Here is a 24,854-nt window from a genome sequence, read left to right as displayed (position 1 = left end):
GACACAGAAGGATAGAGGATATAGAGCATACAGTTTAGGCGGGTGAATAATATACACACAAAAAATAACAAGTTAAAAGTGCTGCTATGCACAAAGTTTGCCACTGAAGAACTGAAGAGATTAAGAATGTATTCCATATGGAGGAATTCAGGAATTGAATTCTAGAGGTAGGGACCAGCAAAACACAAATGTTTAAGACGAAAGATGGCAGTGGGCTTGAATATTATTTATATAACACTAACATATTCTGCAGCAATTTACAGAATCTATACATCATTTATTGCCTCAGTGGAACTTAAAATCTAAGGTCCTTATCACATTCACACACACACACTATGGGCAATTTTAGCAGAAGCCAATTAAGCTGCCTGTATGCTTTTGGCGTGTGGGAGTAAAACTATGCACACGGAGAGAACATATTAACTTCTCGCAGATAGTGCTCAGGCTGGAATCACACTCAGTACTCAAGCACTTGCAAGGCAGAAGTGCTGCCCTCTGAGCCACCATGTCTGAATAATTAGGATTTGGTGTGGGATTTAGCAAAATCATAGCAATTTTTGCAGCTTTGGAATTCAGACAAATCCCAACCAGGTCCCTTAATTCAGTGCATTAGAAAATAAAATCTAGGGTGCCATCTCTATTATGGAGTGTCACCTATAGCCTGGTGTGGTGAAGTTAGGCTTCCAATACGACCATGCCCCAAGGCTGCAAAACATAATCACCTTCTAGTTTGCTGTACAGAAATGTAAAAGTACTGGAAAGCCATTATATTCTTACCTCAGGTAATGGATATTTTGTTGGATATGGTGCTTCTGTTCGTCCAAAGTCAATCATAGTTCCACATTTTGGGATATCTTCAATCCATACTCCTTCATATAGCTGGCCTTTATCAAGGTAGTAAAATTTGCCCGGCCCATCCTTCTTCCCATCCTTCCAGGAACCCTCATATCGATTCTCATTAGCTGGGAATGACACAAGGCATTACCTTACCACATATCAACCCAAGCCTGTTATACTGTAGTTGTAAACAAAATCATACAATTGCTCAATATTAATATGCTCAATATATATTTATGCTCAATATGCATAAAAAAACACATACGCTTTCTTGCGGGCCTATTTTTTAGCATTTATGTCTACTCTACCATTGGTGAAACTATGGAGGAAGCAGACGCTGACCCAAAGGTCCCAGACTGTGGGGTCTGCTGTATAGAAATTCCCCCTCCCCAGCTACTCACCTACCTTAAAAGTTGTGTACCCACAAGCAGGTTGGGGGGGGGATTGTTTTGTTTTACGATACTACAGAATATGTCGCCATTGACTAATGTAAGTCTAAAAAACATTTATTCCAATCATCTCTAAGTATCTAGAGAAGTGGGCTGGAATTAGATTTTTGTGTGTGACAACTTCCATTTTTTTTTATGCATCCCTACATATGCAAATGGACTATAGTGATATTATTGGTGCATAAAGTTGCTGTCTATAAGGATCAAGTGTAGTTGCACTGTGCATCATAGACTTTCTAGTTGTGCAAATGTATTTTGCGATGCTCAGACCTAACAAGGAATTTTTCTACTGTGCCTCTCCTGCAAATACTTTTACCTGAGAAGTATGAGTTAACTAGGGCCTAACATGTTGATATGACCTGATTGATTGATGACTTTCAGATAAATATTACATTATAGTAAACCCACTTTTAACGGTTTTCAGGAGACCAGAAAAAAATGTAAAATCCAGGAAAATGTAAAATCAGGGAAATGAATTATGCACGGAACAGGGCCACTTTAAGATACCAGCAGGCCCTCGCCAACATTTTATTGGTGGACCCTCACTGCCTCAAGAAATTTGTGATAGCACGTGAAGTTCAGGCAGGCAGTGAAGAAATGGTCTAATTTTCCTGCCTATGTAATTTATTTTATGTTTATTTTCAATTAAAAATAACATGCACTAAAACAATGCAGTCGCCATGGTAGATTTTAATCTGATGATTTCAGCAAAAGTAGACCTCCTTGTTGGATTTGCAAGGGCACTTGTGCTCTACCTGTTGCTGGTTTCAGTTACATTGCATTAAAGGAGAACTAATCCCTAAAAAAGAATAGGGGTAGAAATGCCAGTTTTTTTATACTGGACTTACTGTATCAGCCTAAAGGTTCAGCATCTCTACAGTAAAGTAGTAATGATCCAGGCCTTCAAAGTTGCCCCAGGGAGTCACCATACTGGATTCTATTAGGGTCGTCGTAAATGATCAAGCAGAAAATGAGGTTCCTCTGTCATTGTGATTCAAATTGCATTGGTTTTGAAGCTGCCATTTATTAATAAATCTGTATTATTTACTTTATTATCAGCCTTATATTGTGACGTTTATATTGTACATATACAGTATATTATATGTCGGTCCCTAAGCGCAGTAACTGACAACAGCACAGAGCATGGACAGTAAATCAGTAGATCAAGAAGATGGGGAGTTACTGGGGGCATCTTTAGAGGCACAGATCTTCCCTGCTAAAGGGCTGGGGTTGCCTTGGGCTGGTACAGAAGCACAAAACATAATGCAACATTTCTAGCCTACTTTAGTTAAAGCGGACCTGTCACCCTAAGAAACAATTTCAAATTGTTTTCTATTGTGTTTGTCAAGCAAAATAAACTTCACCTACACTGTAGAAATTATTTTAATCTTATTTTCTTCAGCCTTGGAATTCACAATTGCAGCAAGCAGGCAGGTACCATTTTGTGGACACTGTTATTAAGGCAAGCTTTAAATCCTGCCAAATTCTTGTTTCTGTGCCAGTATGGGGGGACCTGATGCCCATGTCCATGCACTGGTTACACAATTACATGCTGCCGAGGGAGGGGGAATGTGAGGGGCACAGCAACATCTAATAAGTTCTGAATTGAAAGTGAAAGTAACTGTCTGCCCCACCTCTATGCCTAAGGCATAGAGGCGGGGCAGGCAATATATGATTGACAGCTGGGATTTTTACATGCTTTTATAATGGGCATGGATGTGTTCATAAAAAAATGGCTTTTGGTTTCATATTTAATTTGAAAAGGACTTTTATTATACAGCTTTTTATGCCTGGGTGACAGGTCCACTTTAAGCTATAGTTCTCCTCTAAAGGAAAACTACCTGGCATCAGTAAGTATTTCATAGTGACTGTATGCATTATGGGTGGATCCACTAACTTGTGCAAACATTGGGTTGCGGCCACAGTACATGCACGTCTTAAACTATCCATACAGGGAGCATTACTTCAGGTGTAATTGCCTGACACCCATCTCAGTGCATAACTTATGCAGCCAGTTGCAACAGCCTGTTGTGTGATTCCTTTGTACCAAACCAGGACCATCAATAGGGTTGCTACCCTACCAGGGCCTGAACTAGGGGTAGGCAGAAAAGGCACGTACCTAGGGCCCAACAGTTGGGAGAGCACCAGGCACATACCTCTACCTCCACATACCCCACATTACTTCCCCCCTCCATCTTCAGCACAACTGGAACTGTATGAAGACTTTGACATCCTAATAATTTTATGGGGAAAATGCACTCCCACCTGCACTTTTGCACAGTATCCCTGGAATTCAGTGGGAATCGCAAGCATAATATTAAAGGTTATTTAGATACTAAAGTAGTTTGAATATTGGTATATATAGTTTATATATGTGAGTGTATAAAAAGGTCAGTATGGGTCTATGTGTGTGCATTGGGATTTGCTTGGAAGGGCTGAACTTAATAAACTTTTTTCAACCCAACTTAACTATGTAACTGTGTAACAAAAAAGTGACAACAGTATCTATATGGAAATCCGCTTAGCCTTTTTCTTGTATGTTTGGGGTAAAAAATTCCTTTTCATCCCTGTGCTCCACACTATGTGCTGCTTATTGTGCTCTGTTGTGAGTGCATATGAATTCTCTGGCTGCATACACTTCCTGACAGAAGTAGTGATGGTTACAATATTAATCTGGCGCTGCTCCTTACAACATAGCGTGATCACATTTCCTCTAGTCATGCTGCCCAGCAATTTCCGGACATAACCTTGTCTAGTATTTCTTTTGGTTCCACTCTACAGTAACTTACATTAGTAGGTGACTTTATTAAGTGATACAAATTTGTCAAGGAAAGTATAATATCTGATAAACAATGAAAACAACTGTTTTAATTTAAAGCCTTTTGAATAGAAGGTATGGAATCACCCCACCTACAAGTGCTACAAGATCACTGTAACCAAACACTTGGAGACCTAACAGGACTCATCATCTCAGTGTAGTCAGATATAACTAATTCTATTTTTACACCAAGAATACTTTAGCTTAAACACACAGGGACAAATGTGTAACGCAGATTCATACCAAGGAAACAACTTAACAAATATTAGGGGTGAGTCTACATGATTGATATATTTTAACAGAAACTCAGAAAATAATATATTCTATTTAAGGGTGAACTGTCACCAAAATAAATGCTGCTATGTTGCAGGGAAAAAACACAAATGTGATTGGTATACCTAAAATGCTAAACCACAACAGTGCTATGAACTGCTATATAACTCCTTAAGCTTCCAGTTCTGAGGCCTCGCTTGAGGATGGGGGTCTCTTGTTGGAGAAGTGATAGGGCTCAAGGCTGGAGAGATGAGCTACAGTAAAAGATTCAAGTCACATCTAAATGTTTATAGATACTTAATCCAGGAAGATCCCAATGAGCATTAAATATCCCTCTAGCTCAGTGATCCCCAACCAGTGGCTCACAAGCCAACCCCTTGGATTTTGCTTCCAGTGGTCTCAAAGCAGTTGCTTATTTTTGAATTCCTGGCTTAGAGGAAAGTTTTAGTTGCATAAAAATCAGTTGTAATGCCAAACAGAGCCTCCTATGCACTGCCAGTCCACATAAGGGGCTACCTAATATCACAGATGGCACCCCCAGAAAAATTGTGCATGTCTGTGTTGCTTGCCAACATTTTTTACATATTAATGTGGCTCACAAGTAAAAAAAGGTTGGGGATCCCTGCTCTAGCTGATAGCACTAAGGGTAATGTCCCATGGGAAGATTAGCAGCCTATGATAAATCCCTGCCACCGTGGGCAACGAATCTCCCTTAAAAACCTTTCCACTGCCAATAAAGGGAATCGCTGGTGGAAAGGCCTACACATTGCTTAAGTTTTCCAAAGTTACATGAAGTTGCCTGCTGGAGGAAGCTTCATGTGGCTTTGGAAATCCAAAGTGATATATAGGCCTTTCCATCTGCGATTCCCTTTGTTGCTGGTGGAAAGGCATTTTGGAAAGATTAGTTCCCCGCCGTAGCAGAGATTTGGGGCATTAGGGCTCTTTCAGGGAAATCGCGCCGCCGCGCATGCCATCCCACCGGCGATTTACATTTTCACAGGTGGGATGGCATTTCGGGGAGATTAGTCGCCCGCGAACAGGGAGATTTGTCGCGGGCGACTAATCTCCCCATGTGCCAAAGCCCTTAGGCCTAAACACTGTCAGATTAGCCTGCCAGACCAATAGATAATCTCACAGGCTACAAAGATTCCTATCACAATCATTATTTCCAACACAGGCTTAAATAACACTAAATCTACTATTGTGAGGGTAGACCCTGGGTGTCAGTTTCTCTGACATCTCTATTTTGCCATCTCCAACACTGGTCTTGTTACTTCCCTTCCTTTGTTTAGCTTCTTTCAACCCTTTATAGAGTTTAAAATGTCTGTCTACAAACAGTCACATCAGCCTAAAAAATGTAGTGGTGCAGCTCTGGCTCCTGTCACATGTTGAGTTTCTTTGCCATTGGTGATGCCCATGATAGCTTCATGTGGCCCCCAATGACTTTAATGGGATATGTGCAAAAATGCTGGTGTGTGGTTTCTGGTTATTTTACTTTTTATTCTGTCTCTACCCAGTCTGTAATTTGAAATTTCAGTGATTGATAGGGTCAGTGACCATAGCCATGTCAAGGTTTTTCCTTCTTAAATTCAAGGAGACACACAAGTCATTAATGGGATACCTAGGCATAGCATTCCCTGTCCACTGTGCTTGTCTTCCGACCATTCTCCTTCATAAATATCTCTGTTTGCAAAGTACATTCTTCCCCAGCCACATCTCTTTCCACACTTCCACTCCCCTTCGTAATACTCATTGGCCGAGTAGAAATGAGTCCCATATCCCTGTAAAGAAAAGAAGCAGGATACAGAAGCTCATTTGAAATGCTGACAGACAATAATCTAATCATGTGTAATTCATTTAGAATAGTAATACACACTGTAATTCTGAGCATTTGGTAGCTCCCCTGGTGGGTGACAAAATGTTGATGCATGTAAAGTGTGCGAGTGTGGGAGAGGCACAGGGTCAGACTGGGGGGCGCAGGGCCCATTGGAGAGCGCGTAATTGAAACTTACTTTCAACGTGTCAGGGGAGGGACACTGGCGGCCGGGGGAGTTCCAGCAGGAATTGGGTCTGGCCCGACGGGGCCCATCGGGTTTTTTCCCGGTGCACCAGAGGCCCAGTCCGACCCTGGATTAGCAATATATCATGGGTGATATTGCGGACCATATATAATTGCCTTGAGGATGCTTTGGGGCCACAACAGTCCCGGACTGGCCTGTGTCTCCTGGCAAATGCCAGAGGTACTGCTATAAGATGCCATAGACAGTCACTATTTAATGGGCTGCTGAAGGGGATTGGGCTTCTGTGTACTTGGTGGGGACTATTTTGAATACCCGTCCAGACCTGAGCAACTGCCACCCAACTTTCGTGGCTTTTTGAAACAATATGACTATTAAGGGATAAACTGTTTTCCTGTTCTATTCCTATTTGGTATAATGCCTGGACAGCTTTTATATAAGTCAATGATGGCCATTCAAATAAGCAATGCTTATGATTAGCTTTGGGAAAGTTAAGAAACTAACAGCACAAGTTTTTGTGTCATAGGCCCTCCTTTCCATGTGCATTTCCTAGTTACTATTTAGGCATTCCCATTGAGAAGCACAAGTACACGCTTGCTCAGGATTCAGGAAAAAATTGATCCAGGCCAGGAAGCACCCAAACGGTACAAGGTAGTCTAATGATGATAAAGGAACAGTAAAGGAACACTTTGCATTCGTACTAATGTAATGGATTGTTATTCCAAGTAGTGGTTCTGAGGTGAATTTTCTGAGGTTTGAATCTGTAACTTATATTTGGCTGTCTATCCTTGATCACTAACTCTGATCTATATGGAGCAAGATCAAGCTTGCAGATAAGAATAGCCTTCTAATATTCAATAGACTAACCTGGAAACCAAGATAAGTGTTTTGACTGGCTCTTGACCTGCAATTTTCTCATTGCAGGTAAAAAAAAATGTATCACTGCTCTACCGTCACATGCACAAACCAGCCCCAAATTCCTATGCAGTTGGTAGAAAAATAGCTCATCGATTCTTCTTGACTAGTTATCTGGAATTGCTGTTACAGAAATACTTACATGTTTTTTGTCATTATCCCAGTAGCCTGAATAAACTTTTACATATTCACCAGTATTAGAATCTTGCACGCTGTATGTGCCAAATCCACTCCTTTTGCCACATTTCCAATCACCTTCATAAATGGATTTGCTTTTTTTCCACATAAAGGTGCCTTTGCCTAAAACAGAAATAAAACTAATTGTAATTAGCAGCAGGCTAAATTAATCTAAATATTTTCATATGCAAGTACAGATGTGAAGTTCATAAATCAGTAATGGAACCAAAGACCTTGGACTTCAAAATTTGGGTTAGGGCCCTCCTCTTTGCTGTTGAAGCACCCACACTGTCCATTTATAATCGTACTGTTTTTATCCCTTAATATCCTGAACTCCACCATATCCACTTGTCCCTTCAAATTCCAGTGCTTGCTGTACTTGTTATGTCCTGGCATAAATCTATACAACCATAGACAAAAAATAGTGAGGTACAGCATTTTGCTTGATGGATAGTAGATACAGACATAATACTGTACATAATGGAGTGTATAAGTGCTAATAAGTTGTAGCTTTTACAGTTTCTCTTCTACCACTGCTAAAGTAGGTCTATAACTGAAGTTTTTCTGTGGAACAGTTTGTTTAAACACCTCATTTGGTCTAACTCATACTTCCTGTCTGGGGAATATTGGTAACACTAAAATTTGGATTGTAAGCTTTAATTTACAGCACCATCTCTAACCCCAGTACCGCCCAGTATTTGCCCCCTCCTATTGTACAGGGGGTATGTCGATATTTTATAAATATTTGTTAAATATAAAACTACTACAACTTATATTAAATTTACAATATAGCATGTTAAGTTTACAGTGTGGTATAATGCAAGCATATTTGCATAAACACAGTACTGGCAGGAAGTTCAGAATGCTCGGGAGGGGGCTGATCTTGTGATAAAACACACACAGGAAATCTGATAGTCTTTCAAAGAAATGTGAGTTCTATTAGGGCCAGTTGGGGAAATGTATGCTCATTATCCTTCTGTACTGTGTGCTCTGTTCATTCCATTGTTGGTCAGGGCTCCAGCACGCCAGTAGAACATTTGCAAGCATGCTCACTAAAGTCCTTTTGATTTGCTGTTAATTTCAAAGCATTTTGTGGCACTCAGGTATGGATTATTATTCTATTTATATCAGTGCTACACCAGTGGAAACCTGGGGCAAAATGGTCAGTCACACCGATGATATGGCAATCTCACAGGAACTAAATTGAATTGTCACAGGAACTAAAGCTACATAGAAGCTGACACTACTGGGCTAATGATTCAGTTCTGGTGTGAATTGTGCTGGTTTTGGATGACTATGCCTGAATGTACTACTAATCAGCCTTGTATTGTGACATTTTTATTCTATGTATACTGTTAAGATGTATATTATGTGTAATGTATATTGTGAGTGCGGCATATTTGGGGGCACAGAACTTCCCTGCTAAAGGGCTGTGGTTGCCTTTGTCTGGTACAGAAGCCCAGAAAATAATGTGCAACATATCTACCCATGAACTAAAATCTTCAGCACACCACTTACATTCATGTTCTCAAAGGGTGCTTAACTTCCACAGCCGCTCCCAAGCCTTTTTTCCATGTATCTTTGCAAAGGGGAAGAAGCACTCCAGTGTGTCGGCAATGCCTTTGTTCATTTCTGCAAATAAATTATTTAAAGGCATTGACGACACACTGGAGTGCTTCTTCCCCTTTGCAAAGATACAACAAATCTACCCTACTTCTTTGTTAAGGTTTTAGTTCTACTTTAATCATGGGTGACCAATGATGGCATCACTTTTTATTTCAGGTGGTTCAAGAACCTACTCGGAATGATTCTATTTTGGACCTGGTAATATCTAATAATACTGAACTTATCTCTAACATTTGTGTGGGTGAGCATTTGGGGAACAGTGATCACAACATGGTCTCCTTTGAGTTAATGCTACAGAGACAGCTCTATAAGGGAGTAACTAAAACGCTCAATTTTAGACGTGCAGACTTTGCCAGTTTAAGGGCATCTCTGCAATGTGTCAACTGGGAAAGGCTTTTCATGGGGTTAGACACAGAAGGAAAATGGAACATCTTTAAAACATTGCTTTGCAAGTATACACAACAGTATATTCCCCTTGTAAGCAAGGAGAGGCATCGCAAAGCAAAACCGTTATGGCTGAAGAAAAAAGTTAGGGTCGAGGTTGGTAATAAAAAACGTGCTTTTAAAGCATTCAAGTTAGCTGGGACAGCGGAAACTTTCATCAGGTATAAGGAAGCAAATAAAGCATGCAAAAAAGCTATCAGGCAAGCTAAAATAGAGATGGAAAGGGATATTGCAGCTAGGAGTAAAAAGAATCCAAAATTATTTTTTAATTATGTGAATAGTAAAAAAATGAAGCAAGAAGGGGTGGGAACTTTATTATCACGGAGGGGTAAGTTGGTTGATGAGAACGGGGAAAAAGCTGAAATTTTGAACTCTTATTTTTCATCTGTCTATACATCTGAGGAGCCACCTAATGAAGGCTTCCCTTTTAATATACCCAGTTCTAGTAATTTAGCTACTGACGCATGGGTCACTCGGGAGGAAATTCAAAAGAGACTTGAACATGTAAAGGTAAACAAAGGTCCAGGACCGGATGGGATTCATCCCAGGGGTATTAAATGAGCTGAGCGCTGTGATTGCCAAGCCTCTTCACATAATTTTTCAGGATTCGTTGAGGTTTGGCATGGTGCCGAGAGACTGGCGGATTGCTAATGTGGTGCCATTATTTAAAAAGGGATCTCGTTCTCAGCCTGAAAACTATAGGCCTGTTAGTCTGACATCAGTAGTAGGAAAGCTTCTGGAAGGGGTAATAAGGGATAGGATAGTTGAATACATTGCAGTTCACAATACTATTAGTTTGTGCCAGCATGGTTTTATGCGTAACAGATCTTGCCAGACTAATTTAGTTCCCTTTTATGAGGAGGTGAGCAGGAACCTTGATGCTGGAATGGCAGTTGATGTCATCTACTTAGATTTTGCTAAAGCGTTTGATACAGTACCTCACAGAAGGTTAATGATCAAATTGAGGAATATTGGCCTAGAACATAATATTTGTAATTGGATAGAGAACTGGCTGAAGGATAGAGTACAAAGAGTGGTGGTAAATGGAACATTTTCTAATTGGGCCAGTGTGGTTAGTGGAGTACCGCAGGGGTCAGTCCTTGGTTCTTTGCTTTTTAACTTGTTTATTAATGACCTGGAGGTGGGCATAGAGAGTACTGTTTCTATTTTTGCTGATGACACTAAATTGTGCAAAACTATAAGTTCCATGCAGGATGCTGCCGCTTTGCAGAGCGATTTGACAAAATTGGAAAACTGGGCAGCAAACTGGAAAATGAGGTTCAATGTTGACAAGTGAAAAGTTATGCACTTTGGTAGAAACAATATAAACGCAAACTATCTACTGAATGGTAGTGTGTTGGGGGCATCCTTAATGGAGAAGGATCTAGGGGTTTTTGTAGATCACAAGTTGTCCAATTCCAGGCAGTGTCATTCTGTGGCTACTAAAGCAAATACAGTGCTGTCTTGTATAAAAAAGGGCATTGACTCAAGGGATGAGAACATATTTTTGCCTCTTTATAGGTCCCTGGTAAGGCCTCACCTTGAGTATGCAGTGCAGTTTTGGGCTCCAGTCCTTAAGAAGGATATTAATGAGCTGGAGAAAGTGCAGAGACGTGCTACTAAACTGGTAAAGGGGATGGAAGATTTAAGCTATGAGGTTAGACTGTCGAGGTTGGGGTTGTTTTCTCTGGAAAAGAGGCGCTTGCGAGGGGACATGATTACTTTGTACAAGTACATTAGAGGGGATTATAGGCAGTTGGGGGATGTTCTTTTTTCCCATAAAAACAATCAACGCACCAGAGGTCACCCCTATAGATTAGAGGAAAAGAGCTTCCATTTGAAGCAGCGTAGGTGGTTTTTCACGGTGAGGGCAGTGAGGCTGTGGAATGCCCTTCCTAGTGATGTGGTAATGGCAGATTCTGTTAATGCCTTTAAGAGGGGCCTGGATGAGTTTTTGAACAAGCAGAATATCCAAGGCTATTGTGATACTAATATCTACAGTTAGTATTACTGGTTGTATATATAGTTTATGTATGTGAGTGTATAGATTGGTTAGTATAGGTTGTGTGCTGGGTTTAATCGGATGGGTTGAACTTGATGGACAATGGTCTTTTTTCAACCCTATGTAACTATGTAACTATGTAACTATCACTCAAAATTCACATGTAGCACCATGTAAGTATCATGTTAACATTTTAACATGTGTGATAACATATTATTGTTTAACTTATTTAAATAACCCATGACAGTGTTTCTGAAGCAAACTTGCCATTTTAACCTGTGTTGGGTAAGATTACATTATATTTAAATGCATATAAAACATATTATCATTTTTTGGCAATGGGGGTACTAAAGAAGCAATGCAAAGTTATACTTAAGGGTAGTTGTACATGTGGGCAGGCTGAAAAAAGTGAGTGGGTCATCTGTCACATGTGCCCCTACCAATTGAAGTGATACCTATTGAAGTGATAATTGCTTAGCCTTTAAATTTCACTGCAAAAAAACATGTTGGTTTAAATCCTTGCATTGTAGCACTTACCTTTGCTATCAATGGTGATATTTTCATAGCAATGTGTTTTTTTTAATTGGGTAAGCCTAAATATGACAAACGGAATGCCTTATAGCACACAGATGTTTTTGTTATATGTTGGGATGGGATCTTCTTAGGGATCAGTGTCAATAGCACCCCCTACTGGCAGTAAATAAGATAAAGTTATCTTATTTATTGCCTGCATGAAGTAAATTATAACTTTGGGTAAGTATTATAACCTTGCTATTTTTGCAGACACAATAAAACAACATGGCATCTCTTCCTGCTCTCTACGTACAACACACAATGAGCTAAAGATGCCTAAAAGCAATAACAGAGGATCTAGTAAACCTTACCATGTCTGAGGTTATTTAGCCACTCTCCTGTGTACTCATCTCCATTTATACTGTAAATTGTGTGTCTCAGACCTGCCTTCTGTGCTTTGGCATCCCATTCCTTCCAGACTGGCTCTGCCTTCTTTGGAGCCTTAACTAAAGGCATGTCATGCAGCTTTAACAAAAATTAAAAGGATGTTATAACAGGTATATTGTTTGCAGTTCCACTGATGGCTTAATATGTTTAAAATTTTAAAATAAATAATTGACTTTATATTAAGCAGTTATTGAGTATGGCTTTTTTTAAAATATATATTTCCATGTCAAAGCAATATTTGTTTGGAACATTATTACTTAGAAACACCAAGCAAGCATTCCGCCATTATTCTGACACTACAGATATTTCCTGATATCACTTTTAAGCTTCCAACACAAGGGGGAATCTGAACTGTGTAGAATGTAATAAACAGCAGATTAAATAGCTGATTGGGGGACCTGACTTATTTAGTATATGGCTTAGGGCATGGACTCTAGAAACATTTTGCTGAAGGGACCAGTGACTTCTAATAATGTGTCTAAATTCCAAACCTAAATTCTAATTTATATACTGGAGCATCTATTTATTTTGCACCAAATTCATACATGGTGGTATAATGTCACATTAAAGGAGAAAGAAAGGTAAAAACTAAACAAACTTTATCAGAAAGGTCTATGTAAATACAGCCATAAGCACGCACAGAAATGCTGCACTGACTTCTCTGTGAAAACATTTCTTGTGTCTGTAATTCCTGTGCCAGAGACATGCAGCTCTCTGCTGTCTCCTCTCTCCTGCTCCCCCCTCCCTCAAGAATGCTAAGGACTCACTCCCCCCCCCCCTTAGGAATGTGGATCTGAGCCAATCAGCAGGAAGCTGACTCATAGTCTAACTAACTGAGCATGTTCACTTGGTCTGGGTGTCTGTGCAGGAGTAAGGCATTATGGGAACTTTACACAGCTCAGCGTTTTTTCTTCCTGTTTGGCTTCTGATCATCTGAACAGGTGAAATTTGGGGAGACTTAAGGGCACTACTGAGACAACTGAAGGTAAGCCTGCAGCTTGAGATTAACTCTTTACTAGCCTTTCCTTCTCCTTTAATGACTCCAGGTGAGAGAAAAACTCTGCAATGTTGAGATGCATGAAAGGACAGGGCACACTATAACTTTCCATAACCAAACTCACAGGGATGTTAAAATGTGTCCAGCAAATATTGTGTACTGAAAATATGATCTGATTCAAAGTGTGCAATGTGCATATTAGTTGGCAGTTCTCCATAAAAAAAGACAAATGCAGACTTTGCACAAAGCACAAAAGAAAGTGATCTGAACACCATGTACCTATTGTACAATATGCCCAGTCCTAATACTATTTATAGATTCTATGGAAAGGATATTCAGGAACAAATGCAGAACAAGTGATCTGCTTCTGGATATGTAAGAGGAAAAAAAGACATTTTAGGCTGGAAGAACTCCCAGCAGCCTGTGTGATTGCATTTGGTTTAATGAAAGTAAGAAGTCTGGATCCAATTTGGTTTAGCTATGATAAGTTTCCTATGCACCGAGGGACAAGTATTGGGTTACTCCAACACTGGCTTCCCGAACTCCAGATCAAGTCCTGGAAAAAAGATATATGGTTTGCTACTATTAAATATCAGCAGGGTTTATCCCGCTTATGTAGTGCCAGTATTTTTGTGCTATCTGGAAAAAAGAAACACAGACCCTGATTGATTGATTCTATGATGTCAGAAATATCCCAATATCATTTGACAGGTGTCTTGGTTTGCCGGAGGGGTGACTGGAATACAGCAATTACCAGTGTAGGAGCACAGAGACATAGGGGGAGATTTACTAATCCACGAATCCGAATCCCGAAAGAGAAAAAATCGTATTGGAAACATAAATTTTGCAACTTTTTCGTCGCCGTCGCGATTTTTCGTATTTGTTGCGACTTCTTCGTTGTCGGCGCGGCTTTATCGTATTCTGCGCAATTTTTTAGTCGCCGTCGTGATTTTTTAGTATTGAGCGATAGTAAACAGCGGAAAAACCAATCCGATTTTTTTCGTTACGGTGACGAAAACGTCGCGGAACATATACAAAAAAGGCACGACGGAGATGAAAAAATCGCGGGACATACGAAAAAGTCTGGACGGCGACGAAAAAGCCGCAAAAATACTAATCATTAAGAAAAAATCGCATTCGGATGCCTTCAGACTGTTCGTGGATTAGTAAATCTCCCCCATAGTATCTCCTGCACGCAGCCCATAGCATATATCAACTGATACTAAAAATGTGCAGTCAGGATTGTCGTGCATTGTGTTTCCCAAAAGGATCAGTGCCCCCTGTGCATGGGTCCCTGTCTGTGCATCAAATAAATCTTTCACAGAAAGCCGCCAATTACATTGTGTCAGATCACTGTTAAGCTGGCCATACACGCTTGGTTTTGTATGTTTAAATGCAACAATCTAAAACTAGCATTCAGATTGAAATTGTAGGATAAAATACTAAAAATTTCAAATCGTAGGATGTTCTGAACATGAAATAATTGGCAGACAAAAATCGTATGAAAGTGATGTCCCAGAAATGTATTGTAGGTCCCCAAGGATATTAATCAATCAATTACTCAATGCACACCTACTAACCACAAAAGGCAGCAAATGGTATGTTTAACATATAATGCTCTTTATATGGAAAAAATTCACAGAACAGTAAATACAATTACAATGCATAATATACATACCACCAGTTGGACAAAATGCAATATACAGAAAAAGCAGACACGTGTGGATTGAGAAAACCCCAACGTTTTGGAACACAGTCCTTTGTCAAGGGGATTCTGAGGATATTGCCAGATACACAATACATGCTCAGATTTTATCATTATCAGACCAAAATATTTCTAAACTGTCTGACTGACCAAACATCTGATCGCCATGGTATGAAAACTATTGGGACAACAATTTGGAGCCCACACATGGTCCGAAAATGATATCAGTGTATGTATGGCCAGCTTTAGCGGAGTGCAAAGTACTTGGTCTATCGGTGTAACGAATAGCTATCTCTCAGAAAAAGTTAATGGATGCAAAAGAGTGACTGACCCTTAAAGAGATACTGACATTAGAAATTAAACCAAATTTTACATTTATCATAACATTATTTTCATGATTTTTATAATTTTGCCTTAAACGTATTTGCCCAATGCTTTTACATTACATTACATTATCTGTTCCTCTAGGACGAGATGCCATATTTGTGCAGCAGTAGTCCATTATAATTAGAAGCTATAACTGTGTGTTCTCCCCGTGTCTGCGTAAGTTTCCTCCGGGTACTCCAGTTTTCTCCCACACTCCAAAAACATACAGGCAGGTTAATTGGCTCCTGACTAAATTGCCCATAGCATGTGTAAAATGAGATTGTAAGCTCCTCTGGGGCAGGGACTGATATGAGTGAATAATCTCTGTAAAGCGCTGCAGAAATGTGTCAGCACTATATAAATGAAGAGTAGTTTTTTTAGTGCCAGTATTACTTTAAAAGAGAAGGAAAGGTAAAAACTATGTAAGCTTTATCAGAAAAGTCTATGTAAATACAACCATAAGCACTCACAGAAAGAGTCAATTATTAAAAGAAACACAGGATTTCTTGTCTCCTTTTTTGTAAACATGTTCTTCAGTATCAGACTTCCTCTCTTTTAGGGCTTCTTCAGTTTTGGGGCATGAGTCTGCTCAGTTCTCTCCTCTCTCCCTCCCTTCTCCTTCTCCCCCCTTCCATAAAAATGCATAAGAACTCATTCCCCCCTCCCTTAGGAATGTGTGATCTGAGCTTCCAATGCAAGCTGCAGCAGGAAGCCACCAAGACCAAGCTAAAATGGCAGCTGCTAACAGAGGGAGCTTCTAGGGCCCTTTACTCAGGTATGATAAGCTTTCTGCTGAATAAAATAAATAACAGAGGCACCCCAACACTGATGTCGCTAATGACTACACACTTAAATACTTGCACACAATGAGCGAGTCTTCCATTCATTTGGAGCAGGGTTACTAAGGATAGAGACATAGTGGGAACTACTTGTCACAGCTACAAAACGGCAGAAAATACCCTGCCATAGACAATACTGAGAATTGCATTTGCTAAAACACACGTAGAGACAATTATCAGTAAATGATCAGCATTGTCTATTTTAGTAGCCATGACAAGTAGCTGCTACTAGTAGCTCTGTGTGTCTTCATCCTAAAGATACAGCACACAGGGTACTTCACAACTTGTGTGCACCATACAATAAAGGGATTCTGTCATGAATGAAAGGAGGGTGGTTATTCAATCCAACTTGCAGCTCAGCAGTAAAGTGTAACTGAAGTTTATCAGAGCACAGTTCACATGGCTGTGGCACCCTGGAAAATAGAGAATATGGCTAGCCCCATGTGAAATTTCAAAATTAAATATATTACAATGCAGGATTATCCTGGAGAAACTCTATTAATTTATGCATTTTGAAAAAAACATATTTTCCCATGACAGTATTCCTTTAAGTCCAAGGTTCCCTTTGTACACTGAACCTGTGGGTGCTCTTTTTTACATTTACTATACTACACGAAAGTGAAGGCAGAGTGCCCATGTGGCCAAAAAATGCAATTGTATCTTGTGGACTATTTTCAAATAAGTACAGTAAGGGCTCTTACGCACAAGCATTTGCCCCTGCACTGGATCTTTCCTGTGTTCCAAAGCATGTGTTAACACAGCCCAGTCTTTTCAATCAGTCTGTGCTCACTAGAGGTCATTTACTTATTCCAGGGGTTCAAGTGCAGGAGTTCTAAGGGGCACAAAAGTGAGCCACTTAGTACTCACTTATGAAGCACTTGTGCCACATCAAAATAAAGTGCGCTGTGCAGAAAGCAGCATTAACAGGCATTGCTCCAGATACTCCTTTACTGCATGTATAAATGGGAATAAAGGAGTGCAGGGACCTGTGGCCATTGTTCACATGCACCAAGCCATGTGCAAAGTGCAGAAAAATGGCTGGTTGCATTGTATTGAGACCTCCTGTGCCGCAGGGAAGTGCCAAATTCAGGTGGAACGCAAGTTGATGCGCTTATGCTAAAATGTTTGGAAAAAAACACTGCATTGTGGGAATAAAATATTCAATTTGTGTTGATTTTTCCTGCTCTTCACAATAAGCTATGAAAATAATTGAGGCCTAAATAAGGATGTTATAATCTTATAGTAAAAAATCATAGTTGTGGTTGGCAGAAGTTACCTTATTCTAACATAGAACAATAAAACCAGTGTTTGAAATATAAAAGACAGCAGAAAATATTGATATCTATAAAAAAAGAATTTATGCCTGGTTCTACATTGTACTGACTAAACAGGGATAGGGTTGACCGCTTTTATGAAAAGGAATTATTTTTATATCATGGCAACATGTATCATTTATACCGGCCACACAAGAAAAATACTGTACAGGCTGCGCAATGCGTCCTTTAAAAGAAATAGATTAAAGAAACACATTACATCATGGCAGGCAAGAAAGATACATATATATCCAAGCATTTTAAATAGTGTTGGAAAAATGACATTTTGTTCTTTAGAATTGTTTTGCCCCTGGAAAGAGGAGGGGATCAGTATAAGTGGCTATTGAGAGCTGAAATGAAATGTCTATATCTTCTAGGAACCTGCCAATCATCAGACCATAATTCTGTTTTTAAAGAAAGCTAATTTAAGGATGTGACTTTTACATGATGTTATTATGGCCTATTAATATTAATTATGACTGTGTATTAAGTGTTAAATCAGTACAGAGGAGGAGACAATGTGAAGTAATTTCCATCTGTTTGCTTTTAAATATGATATTGTATGTGCATTAACATATACCTATGACTAAGTGCCAAATGCACAAAAAGCGTTGGGCAATGATTTTTAATGGATCCATTAAAATCACGTTTTAAAGAGATACTGACACATCAGATTAAACTGTTTTTAATATAACATAACATTATCTTTGCAAGAGCTTTATAAATTTGCCCGATGCTTTTACATTACCTATCTGATCCCCCATGTTCCTCTATGAGGGGGGCCATATTTGTGTAGAAGAAGTCTGTTAGCATTAGAAGCTATAACTGACAGGCTGAGAAGGGACAGTCAGGTTTAGGAACTTCAAGTAGCAATTATTAACAAAAATGAACCTTTAAAAAAAAATGTAAAAATTATCAACATGACCTATAGATAAATTTTAATGTACATTATTATTTTGAAAAGTTGTTTTTTTTGTGTCAGTGTCACTTTAAGTCACTTCCCATTCATGTGTCTGGGAGTGTGAGAGCAAAAACACTGTATCAGTTCCATACAGGCAGCAAACCTAAAGAACAAGATACCAGCTAAAATACAAACTTGGTGATTCAATAAGAAATAAAATCACATGAAAGAATATTTTAGTCAAGAAAAAATGTAAAGGCATACAGACCTGTGTAGTAGGAAATCAGACAGGACAGGGTTCTAACTGCTGCCAGCTCCACAGAGACTCTGGTCTCCACAGCAACAGGACGCTTGGCTAACAGTCACATGGCTCAGCAGCCTGCAGCACAAAGAGAGGAACAAGTTTGTCTGACTCCTATTAACCCTTTATGTCCACTCAGTTTCCTTGGCTTACATTGCTCTTATTTCAGGTTGCAGCACAAAGAGAGGAACAAGTTTGTCTGACTCCTATTAACCCTTTATGTCCACTCAGTTTCCTTGGCTTACATTGCTCTTATTTGAGGTTGCAGCACAAAGTGAGGAACAAGTTTGTCTGACTCCTATTAACCCTTTATGTCCACTCAGTTTCCTTGGCTTACATTACTCTTATTTCAGGTTTCTGTCCCAACCCTTGCCAGCAGGGTTGCCAGGTATAATTTTCTAAACCTGTCAAAAGCCATTTAAAAAATAGCACCAAAATTGCACCATAAAAATATAAAATAAAAAGGATACATGTTAAAACTTAGATACTTTAGTTGTACTTGATTACAGGCTAGGTTACTCGATTTGCTTAACCATTGCCAGTTCTACAGAAATTAACTAAAAAAAATTGTTCCATAGCAGTCCCACGCAGTTTCCATAGCAACAGAACACTTGCCCTATAGCCACATGGTTTCAATTCTGCCCCCTTTACTTTCATTGCCAATGAGTAGTACATTAATGAATTGAATAAAATTTTTATTCTTTTGTTGAAATTTTAGTTTCCCTAGAAGCACATTTCAGTGGTGTCTGAAATCTGTGTCTGAAATGGTGTCTGAATCTGTTGCTAAGCATCTGAGTTAGAAAGAATGCGTCTATACAGATGTAAATACAACCAGGGTTTTTCATTAACCCCCAAACACTTTTTTAGTTGGTTTCAGATAGCACACAAGAAAAAATACCTTTATCAATTGCTTTCTATTTTTTATTTTAAATCATTTCTGAAAATTGAAGTTTAAAGTTTAATATTCCTCTCTTTGGTGTGTCAATTGAAGTTTAAAGTTTAATATTCCTCTCTTTGGTGTGTCAATTTGGCAGCTCAAGTGCAGTTATTAGTCGATACATGCCCCAGCAGCATCTGTGGAATGTATCAATTATTGTATCAATTATAACAGCAGCCTTTAATGAAATTCGGGGATTATGCTCAACAACATAATTAGCAAATTGGAACAGCAAATTAGAACAGTTTTACAGGGGGCAGCTTTCGTTGTATTCACCCACGATTTCGTGTGAGTGGGTGGGGTCGCAGGTGACCGGTGATGGGAGCAAAATCGTGGGTCACCATGACACACCCCCCACACAGGCTAAAACTAGCAGGCTAAAAATCCTGGTAGGCCCCAGTCCTAGTGGGCCCCAGCAAGGCTGTGTTTAGAGCTGCCCCATCCTCCTGCTCTGCAGTTTCCATAGTTGCCTTAAATCCCACACTTGCTGATTCTAGATCTCTAAGCCAACCTACTTTGGCAATCTAACCAATGTACTGGGCTAGTACATTTCCCTGCACCTACCCAATAAGAATGCAGCTCTTCATTACAGCCAGGCAAACCTACCAATCCAGCAGTTCGTACAGAGCAATGGGTAGGCCTGGGAGGGAATTTAAAGGAGAAGGAAAGGCTATGGAAGAGTTAATCTCAAGCTGCAGGCATACCTTCAGTTGTCTCAATAGGGCCCTTAAGGGCTCTGGCACACGGGGAGATTAGTCGCCCGCGACAAAACTCCCTGTTCAGGGACGACTAATCTGCCCGAATTGCCATCCCACTGGCAAAAATGCCTCGAGAGGAAACTTGCGCGATTTCACTAAAATCGTACCGCCGCGTTTGCCATCCCACCAGCGATTTACATTTTCGCCGGTGGGATGGCATTTTGGGGAGATTAGTCGCCCGAGACACAGGAGATTTGTCGCGGGCGACTAATCTCCCCGTGTGCCAGAGCCCTAAGTCTCCCCATATCATTCAGAGGAAAAGAAAACACTGAGCTGTGTAAAGAAAGTTCCCATAATGCATTGCTCCTGCACAGACACTATGACCAGAAATGTAGGTAGCGCATGTGCATTTATCTTGTGATGTGAACGTGCTTTCCCATCTCACAAGCAGGGGTAGAGTAGGTCACGCTCGCGTCTAGGGGAGGGAGAAGCTTTGCGCATGCGCATTAACTTACGCGGCGCCAAGTTAAATATCCAACATGGTGGCCGCAATAGAGGCAAACGAGCGCTCAGAAACAACAGGGATTGTTCGAAAAGTACCAGCAAAACAGGTGAAAAAATGTAGTGATCAGCTACAGGTACATGTGGCCTATCTATGTATGGGGTCAACTTTTAAACCCTTTCCTTCTTCTTTAAGCTAAATGCCTAGCATGTGTAAGTAATAAAAGTAATTTATGCTTTCCTGTCCATCCAAAATCATCTGACTCCTTTCACCCTGCCCCAATTCTGAAGTAACCCTTTTCACAGGAACAGTGTTTTTTCCATTTACTACAATGATCTTCTTGGCATGTCAGGGGTTTAGGCACAGCTTATTGCCAGCAGCAATCCAACTGGCATGTCTGAATATAATGAAGTGCTTAGTATCTACACATTCTGCAAGGATGTCACTGGCATATTTGTGGTTAAATGGTGTGCTCATCCATTTTTTGCTACAACCTCACTGGCATATCATGGGTTAAATGGTGTGCTCATCAATTTTCTGCTGCTATCTCACTGGCATATCTGGGGTTAAAAGGCGTGTTCATCCATTTTCTGCTGCTATCTCAATGGCATATCTGTGTTTACAGTTCCTAGCCTAAGCCTTGTTATTGTGTTCTCCTTTTGTTTATCTGACTTCATGCCTGTTTTTTTTACCTTGTCTTCTTACCACCTGCCCTGACCTCTGTTCTGACCTTGACAATGATTCTAAGTACAGAGGAGAGCACCATAAAGCAGAATATCTGCTGAAAAGACTTTTTATTTCAGACCACAGCACACAACATGTTTCGGGCAGTGTGATGCCCTTTATCAAGTACACACCTATATTATTACTGAAGAAACATGTTAGAACAAAAGATCTGTGCACACAGCTTCCTTTTGGGGCCTCATAATATCCTAGCACCTTAAAAACACATCTACGATGTCAGTCAGAAGGGCAGAAACCTTACTCAAGTCCCCAAAATATATGATCAGAGAGTTCACATAAATACTGTATCTCAAAAATATTCATCAGTTAAACGCATTTTGGAACATTGGTTCATTAAAGTCTACATTTTTTCTGTTCCGTTCTTAAGGTGGCCACACACGTAGCAATTCCGATCTTATGCACGAAAGATCGTTCCCACCCTCCACTGACATTCAGGGCTGAATCATTAGATGTGGAGGTAGAAATAATAGAAATTCTACCTCCACCTGGCGATTCAGCCCTGAACATAGATTTTAAAAATCTTTTAACTTGACCAACTGACCGGTCGGCTTTTCGAGCTGCCATACACACACAATATTATTGGTGCGTGTATGCCTGGCTTTAGACATTTTAAAAATATAAAATCTTTCTAAAATGAAACCTTTTGGTTAAAAAATTGGGCAGGTGGCAAACCTATATGGTCATGATGACAAGATTTTATGCTACAGCTCCCATTTTCCCAATGGACACAAAAAACTGGGCAGTGTTCAGGGTATATTGAGGAAATGTAGAGGTTAACTACACTTGCATCAGGGTCAAATGATCAGATTACAATGGCGGGCTATCGGCGTTGGACCAAGGACAAGCCAATGTGATCCAATGGAAAAATCAAAGATCTGCCAAATTTTCAGATATCAGTCAGGTAGGCCCATTGGGGGTGTCCATACGCAGGCCGATTTCAGCTGCCGATATCGGTCCTTTAGATTGATTCTAATGAGCTGATCTTACAGTGTATGTCCACCTTAAAGAGATACTGACACCAGAAATTAAACCTTTTTTTACATCTATCATAACATTGTCTTTGCATGCTGTTTATAATTTTGCCATAAAAGTATTTGTCCAATGCTGTTACATTACCTATCCAATCTTCCATGTTCCTCTATGAGGGGGCTGCCATATTTGTGCAGCAGGAGTCCATTATAATTAGAAGCTATAACTGACAGGTTGAGAAAGGACAGTCTGGTTTAGGAACTTCAAGTAACAATTACTTACAAAAGCAGAAATATTAACGAAAAATTATGAAAAACATGAACTACTGGTAACTATTTATGTAGATTCATATTTTTAAAAATATTTTTTTCATGCCAGTATCACTTTAAAGCCTGTAATGTGCTCTGCTAGATCCCACACAGACCCCTGCTTGATCCCATTACTTCCCCACCACCATTCATTTTACTTAAGTTGGCAGTGAGATTTAACTTGGGTTACTAGAGGTGTTATTTTTCTGTGACCAGGGAGCATTGCAACTATAATCAATGAGTCATTTTATATAATATGCTACTTAATAATTTTACTTTGAAAGCTGTGTATTACAAACAAATATGTAGATGTAAAATGGTCAGTCAGGCGCCATGTTTGGTTTCTTGAATTCAGTTCCCCAAAGGCTGGCCCTGACCAATGTTTCCTATGACTGATTCCAGTCTGCCTGTTATTTCTGCATGTCCAGAGGTGCGGGGCATATGATTCCTTGGCAAACTTCCAAAAAGTTTGTGCTGAACACTTTGTACTTTGACTGCAACTCTAGCCCTGTAAAACGCAACAGCACTACTGCAGTCCAACTACAGAAAGAGGTTTGATAAAGACAGGGGCGCTGCTACCATGAAGTGAGTTGAGAAACTCCCTGCAAATTACCAGGGACGACAAGAGCCAATTTTGGCTCCTCTAGTGCGCTCTCTGCACTAGCGATGCAGCCCCCCCTCTGACACGAAAAAGCTAAACCTTTTTCAATATGTTTTTTATTAAAAAAAATATATATGGCAGATCTGTAAAGGTGGCCAAATATGCACCAATATTATCATACAAAACTAAGTTTCACACAATAACATCTGTGGTGGGAGACAAGCAGGCTGATATCGGTAAAAGACTTGGATATCGCTTGTCTCTTCGATCAGGCAGGATTAAAAATTTTGATTGGTTGCCTTTGAAATGCCTGTACATTGTAACGCTAATGTTGAATCGTCAGATAGGGGTAAAGAATTCCTTTGTTTTTACCTGCATATGCAATTACTTTAAACTTCAAGTTTCAGCAATATTTTGCATCGATGCAGGAAGATACAATGTATGCCAGGCCTATAACAGGGCTACCTGTTATAGGCCAGGACGGTGGACACTTTATTTTCTTTATTTAAAGGGACAGTTCAGTGTAAAAATTAAACTGGGTAAATGGATAGACAGCACAAAATAAAAAATATATGTAATATAGTTATTTAGGCAAAAATGTAATCTATAAAGCCTGGAGTGAGCAGATTTCTAACATAAGAGCCAGAACTCTACACTCTACCCTCCTTTCAGCTCTCTAACCTCTTAGTTAGTCAGTGACTTTAGGGAGGGGGCACATGGGACATAACTGTTCAGTTAGTTTGTGAGCATGCAGGTCATATTCAAATGCAAACTAACTGAACAGTTATGCCCCCCCCCCCCCTTAAGTCACTAAGTAACTGTAAAGGAGGAAGAAGTATTATGACCATTATGTTAGACATCAGCTCCCTTCAGCCTTTATAGCAGATCCTCAAACTATGACCCCCAAGGTAATTTATCTTAACAGGTCGAAGCCAGAGGAGGGAGTGGGAGGACACAGTGGGGAGCTGGAGGAGGGAGCAGGAGAATGGAGGAGGGAGTGGGAGCACGCAGGGGGGAGCTGGAAGAGGGAGCAGGAGGACGCAGGGGGGATCTGGAGAAGGGAGCGGGAGGACGCAGGGGGGAGCTGAAGGAGGGAGTGGAAGGACACAGGGGGGAGCTGGAGGATGCAGGGCGGGAGCCAGAGGAAACAGGGA

At 40.1% G+C, this 24,854-nt stretch overlaps 1 protein-coding gene across 1 annotated transcript in view; it reads right to left on the bottom strand.

Annotated features, from left to right (window-relative positions):
• Window positions 1-19,016, bottom strand: part of morn3 (MORN repeat containing 3) — a 31,988-nt gene extending 12,972 nt beyond the window's left edge. The window contains exons 1-5 of the mRNA XM_002937694.5: window positions 18,909-19,016; window positions 12,444-12,597; window positions 7,453-7,610; window positions 5,999-6,158; window positions 778-962 (exon numbers count right to left, since the gene is read on the bottom strand). Of these exons, the coding sequence (XP_002937740.1) occupies window positions 778-962; window positions 5,999-6,158; window positions 7,453-7,610; window positions 12,444-12,588 (648 nt within the window). The 5' untranslated portion in view covers window positions 12,589-12,597; window positions 18,909-19,016. The remainder of the gene's footprint in view (window positions 1-777; window positions 963-5,998; window positions 6,159-7,452; window positions 7,611-12,443; window positions 12,598-18,908) is intronic.
• Between the last annotated feature and the right edge of the window lie 5,838 nt (window positions 19,017-24,854).

Source organism: Xenopus tropicalis, chromosome 1 (assembly GCF_000004195.4).
Source record: "Xenopus tropicalis strain Nigerian chromosome 1, UCB_Xtro_10.0, whole genome shotgun sequence".
Lineage (NCBI taxonomy): Eukaryota > Metazoa > Chordata > Amphibia > Anura > Pipidae > Xenopus > Xenopus tropicalis.
The sequence above is the reverse complement of the archived record's forward strand: the minus strand, read 5'-3'. Positions and strand labels throughout refer to the sequence as shown.